Consider the following 5,890-nt stretch of genomic DNA (forward strand, 5'->3'; position numbering starts at 1 on the left):
AATATATATATATATATATAATTTAATGTTTATTTTATAATATTTAATGTTTATTATCAAAATCTATTATATATATTTTTGTGATTAATATTGTCTAAACTCAAATTCTTTTAAAAAAAATAATACCATGAGAATATTTTCCAATTCAATTAAACTTTAATTCGAATACATTTATAATTTTTGAACGAATCGAGTATATAATATAATATTTTAATTGATACTTGTAATTATAACTTTTAAAAAATCCATCCTCTCAAATTTAGCGTATGACTCAAAAGAGTTGCGTTGCAATTTCATTCTCATTAAAACAATCCAATATTTGAATTCATAAAATTATGGAGATTGATAATGTTGTATTTAGGGATTCATTGATTGAGTAAAAAATACATGTGCAGGACAAATATAATGCAAATAATGATTCAGAATGAAGTACAGAATTAGCCACACAAAGTTTGTCCTTAATCACGTGGTTTTAGAATATATTATTTTTTGATAACTCCAAATCCGATATGAAATCAAATTCCTACGATTTGGTGGAGCCTATATTATTATTAAAATAAGTTGTAAAAAATCAATTTTTATTTGTCTCTTGTGAGAGAAAATAAATTAATTAGCCCTTTGTCCGATTGATGTTTAGCGGCCATATTAAATGCTTAAAGCTCTTTTTATATTGTATTGAGAAAACTATGGAAATTGATGAAGTCATTTATATATATATATTTTGGCTAAATAGATGATTGGTCGTGATTAAACCATTTTAAAATTTTAATAATTGATGATAGAACAAGTTTATCTCGTTGGTTGTTCATAATTGCTTTTTTATTTTGAATGACGAGTCACTATAGGTGAAAAATGATCATTAATCGATGTCTGAGAGAAATGATCATTAATTGATGTTTGAGAGAAATGATCATAAAAGTTCAGAAGGACGGAGATCGTCTCTAAGGTGGTGTTTATTTTTACAAAGGTAAAAGGTATGTAGTCTGCGGATCACATCTGCAGCAGAGGAGGTGGACCAAAAGTCTGCAGTCTGCAAGAAGAAGATTGTTTGTTTTTTAACGTCTGCAGACTGTTAAAATGAACTGAAATATAAATAAACTGATTTTTTAAACTTAAAAGAGTTTTGCAATAATGAGATTTAAATAATTTAGTTTTATAATACTGGAATTTAAATAATCCATACAACTACAATAATAAATTATTTAAAATAAATCAATTCATATTTTAAAATAAATCAATCCATACTAATAAATTATTTAAAATAAATCAATCCATATTTTAAAATAAATCAATCCATACTAATAAATTATTTAAAATAAATTAATCCATATTTTAAAATAAATTAATTCATACTAATAAATTATTTAAAATAAATCAATCCATATTTTAAAATAAATCAATCCATACTAATAAATTATTTAAAATAAATCAATCTATACTAATAAATTATTTAAAATAAATCAATCCATATTTTAAAATAAATCAATTCATACTAATAAACTATTTAAAATAAATCAATCCATATTTTAAAATAAATCAATCCATACTAATAAATTATTTAAAATAAATCAATCCATACAACTATAATAATAAATCAATTCATACTAATAAATTATTTAAAATAAATCAATCCATACTAATAAATTATTTAAAATAAATCAATCCATATTTTAAAATAAATCAATACATACGAATAAATTATTTAAAATAAATTATTTTAAAATAAATCAATCCATATTTTATAATAATTTATTTTAAAATAATTTATTTTATAATAAATTATTTTATAATAAATTATTTTATAATAAATTATTTTAAAATAAATTATTTTAAAATAAATAACCTTATTAAATTATTTAAAATTATTTTAATAAATAATTATATTTTATAATTGTTTTTGAAGATCTTTGAAAATCTTTGAAGACATAAAACCATGCTTGCACCAAGAAGAGCTCGCGCAGACCTTTGAAGAGCTTTTGTCTTCTAAAAAATAAACAGTCTGCGAAGGCTAATGTCTGCGCGACGCAGACATAAGTGTTTTGAAGTGCTTGCACACTGAAAACAAACATCACCTAAATAAATGAAGATTTGTCATTTTTATCAATTTAGTTGAAAAATATTTATAATGATCCTAATTGTGATGTGATGTGATAAAGAATAATAGAATTATTTGTAGACTAATTGATTAAATAAATTTAATAATCAGATATTAAATTTTATGTAACTTATAATAAATCACGTGAATTTATTAAAAGTTTTATATGTATATTTTAATTGATAGTTTCCAAAAGTTGTGGGGAGTTATAACGTAATCAAATGGTTGTAAAACTGGTGTCTGTAAATACATGGGAAGGAGTTGCAATCAATGGGGTGGAGTAAGCATTTGAGAAGCACACACAGACCAATTGTAGCCATGTTTTGACAAGCACTTGGTTAGTGACTTAGTGCTACCCAAATTATTGTATTTGAAAGAGCGATTTCCAAAGATTTGACAATATCAAGATCTTCCTACATGTTTACTCTAATCCCAATCTCAATAATAAAGAGGTTAAAATTGAAAGAAAGAGAGAAAACTAAAGGGCTACATTGATCGAAAAGGTAAATTACAGAGATCAAACTCAAAACTCAGGTAAATCCGCCGCTCCGGTGAAAATATCATGCCAAAAATCCATGTTAGAATCGGTATCATAAACACCGGAACCGTAGTCATTCGCCGCTTCCAATGAGCTCGTGAAAAACTGATCAACAACAACTTGGAAATCGGCGGTCATGCTCGAGTTATCCGCCGACAACACTTCCGACCAGAAGTTCTCGTCGATCTCGGACACACCAACTTCGTTGGTTTCGGTGTTCATGGTGAAAGTGGTACTACGGCTGTTGCTGTTGCTGTTGTTGTCGCTTGTCGTTAATATCGATGCGTCGCTGATCGATTGTTGGGGGCTATCTGCAGTCACGGGGGCAGTGAATTTCACGGGTTGTTGTTTTTTTATGTCTTTGGGTGAATCAATGAGTTGTTGTCGGTTATTGCCATGGTTGTTGTGTTTGAGCCTTTTCTTCAAGTGTGTGTTCCATACGTTCTTGATTTCGTTGTCCGTCCGTCCCGGTAACCTCGCCGCAATCGCCGACCATCTGTAAGTTGGAGAGAATCAGTATCTTGCCGTTACCAAAGTTTTGATCTTGTTTGATTTTGCATAATTTTTATTGATTATGATAAACAAAACAGACAATCATAGCAAGGAATCTTTCAATCCCCACGGATTTCTATGCTTATATTTTACAATCAATTTGGAATTAAAAATATGATTATCAAAAATCGATGCTTACTTGTTACCAAGCAGTTCATGTAAGTTGATAATGGTGTCTTCTTCTTCCCTGGTGAAATTCCCTCGTTTAATATCTGGCCTCAAATAATTTGTCCAACGTAGCCTGCAACTCTTTCCGCATCTCAATAAACCTGGAAACAACAAGGAACAAGATTAACGATGATGCTTTGTTTTTTTTTTCTGGGTTTTTGAAGAAGAATGAAGGGGAGGATACCAGCTTGTTTGGGGAGAGCTCGCCAGTTGCCATGGCCGTGGATTTGAATGTAATTGACGAGAATCTGGTCTTCTTCGGGGGTCCAAGGACCTTTCTTCAATCCCATTTTCTCACAACATGGAGCTCTCACCATTCTCCTTCCTCTTTCTCTTTGCCTTATCAAAACACTGTTTAGTTGTGCTTCGGAGATGACGAGAGAGTTGATTGTAGGCTCAAAGTGAGGGTATTTATAGGGCGGCGAAAATGTGATCACGTCATGTAAGTTGACACAAAACAAAAGGGTGGGCTGTACAAAAAGTAATTATTATTTCTTGTAATATATGGACAGTTTAAAGACGTTTTTCTCAATAAATTATCGGTGATCGGTATATTTATTAATATCGATTAGATTATATTTTTTGATCTAATATTCATAGCAGTAAAGTGTGTCTTTAATCGCGTTATACGTTGATTTGACGTCACGTGGGTATAGCGCGCCTCCTGTCCCGCGATATACAGTGATTTGGCGCCACGTGGGTATAGAACGCCCCCTGATCCGCTATACCTAGGTATCTGACACGTGAGGTATAGCGCGGTGCAGAGGGCGCACTATACCCCTAAATACCCACCCCTCCACATCTCAATCCTCCCTATAATTACTCTCATCCTCAATCACTTTTATCACACCAAATTCTCTCAAATTCTCTAAATTTGTCTCAAATACTCTCTTTTTTTAAGGTATATTTTATAATATTTTTATTATTATGTATTTAATTTATTTAAGTATTTTAATTTATTTAATATTTTACTAATATAATTCTTTTGCAGATATATAATGGAAGGCAGTCTACTTCGCTCGGATGAAAATCATATATCTCTATACTTTGCTGATACGGTAACATTTTAACGTTTTAATTTAATTTAAATTATTAGTAATAATTAGTTGATTTATTTAATGCATGATTATTAGATTAATAATTAAATATCTCGACACTTTGCTGATACGGTAATATTTTAACGTTTTAATTTAATTTAAATTATTAGTAATAATTAGTTGATTTATTTAATGCATGATTATTAGATTAAGAATTAAATATCTCGACACTTTGCTGATACGGTAATATTTTAACGTTTTAATTTAATTCAAATTATTAGTAATAATTAGTTGATTTATTTAATGCATGATTATTAGATTAAGAATTAATTTTTGTAATTATTTATTTTTAGGAGAAGGACCGTGCATTAGATCCTTTTATTAGGAATCTTAAGTTAGTGATACACAGCCGTGTCTTGCCGTATTTAGTAGAGGCTGGATTCGGTTACATAGGTAGATATCATGGTCACTGTAAGATAGAGCCATACCTTATTTCTGCCTTAGTAGAGCGGTGGAGGCCGGAGACCCGCACATTCCATCTTCCGTGCGGAGAGTGCACGATCACGCTTGAGGATATTTCTATGCACCTGGGGCTTCCGGTGGATGGAGATGTGATATCGGGGATAGCTTCCGGTTCTTGGACTACTTTGTGTCGGGATAGTCTAGGACGTGTCCCGGAAAATTTTATCGGAGGTAGGATACCGTTAAATTGGTTAGATGCCAATTTTCGGGAGTTGAGCGCAGACGCCTCCGAGGATAAGGTTAAGATGTATGCACGGGCATGCATACTGCAGCTGATAGGAGGGTTTCGACATCTTAGCGACTTTCGTATCGCTGGATCATTCAGTTGGGGCTCGTCAGTTTTGGCTTTGCTGTACAGGGAGATGTGTGGAGCCACTGACTACAGGCGTAATGCTATCGGCGAATGTCTCCTACTGTTGCACTCTTGGGCCTGGTATCGATTGCCCTTTTTATGTCCCGTTGTGAAGAACCCATTCGTATTTCCACTACTTCTGAGGTAATTATAAAACTGATTTTGTATATTAATAATTTTATACAGCGTATAACAAATTTTTTTCCTTGAATAGGTGGTCTACTGATAGGAAAAATCATCAGGAGCTACCTGATGATTTAGAAAAAATTATGGTGCTAATCGATCAGAAGGCTGGCACACAGGTATGAATTTTAATGTTTAAAAATCGATTTTAGATTATAGTTATATAATTAGATTATTATTTTGATAAAAATTATAGATTATTTATTTTAGTTTGAATGGGTGCCATATTCTACTAATGATGTGAGGGCGGTGATCCCACCTGAGTTGAGGGGTCCATCAGATGTTTGGATGGCGATGGTCCCTCTGACCTGTTATGCGACCGTCGAGTGGCACTCCACTGATCGCGTGCTCTAGCAGTTTGGTTGTTTTCAACCAATTCTGGAAGCACCTCGTAATATGGACGAGTTGCATAGCTTAGATAGACGCGGCAAGACAGATACAGA

At 31.7% G+C, this 5,890-nt stretch overlaps 1 protein-coding gene across 1 annotated transcript; it reads right to left on the reverse strand.

The window, feature by feature from the left end:
- Positions 1-2,568: 2,568 nt before the first annotated feature.
- LOC120177139 (transcription factor MYB13-like) lies at positions 2,569-3,712 on the reverse strand. Its single transcript, XM_039183368.1, has 3 exons — positions 3,538-3,712; positions 3,325-3,454; positions 2,569-3,129 (listed from the first exon to the last, which is right to left on the reverse strand). The coding sequence occupies exons 1-3, from the start codon at positions 3,668-3,670 to the stop codon at positions 2,619-2,621; spliced, it is 774 nt and encodes a 257-aa protein (XP_039039299.1). The 5' UTR covers positions 3,671-3,712; the 3' UTR covers positions 2,569-2,618.
- Positions 3,713-5,890: the final 2,178 nt, after the last annotated feature.

This window comes from Hibiscus syriacus, unplaced genomic scaffold (genome assembly GCF_006381635.1).
Source record: "Hibiscus syriacus cultivar Baekdansim isolate YM2019G1 unplaced genomic scaffold, ASM638163v2 tig00112285_pilon, whole genome shotgun sequence".
Taxonomy (NCBI): Eukaryota; Viridiplantae; Streptophyta; class Magnoliopsida; order Malvales; family Malvaceae; genus Hibiscus; species Hibiscus syriacus.

What these genes read in the sequence shown, in the direction of transcription:
- LOC120177139 (XM_039183368.1), bottom strand. Translation starts at nt 3,670, where the DNA reads ATGGTGAGAGCTCCATGTTGTGAGAAAATGGGATTGAAGAAAGGTCCT. An exon ending in AGCTCTCCCCAAACAAGCTG is followed by an intron (nt 3,455 to 3,537) that starts GTATCCTCCCCT and finishes TGTTGTTTCCAG; the next exon opens with GTTTATTGAGATGCGGAAAG. An exon ending in CATGAACTGCTTGGTAACAA is followed by an intron (nt 3,130 to 3,324) that starts GTAAGCATCGAT and finishes TCCAACTTACAG; the next exon opens with ATGGTCGGCGATTGCGGCGA.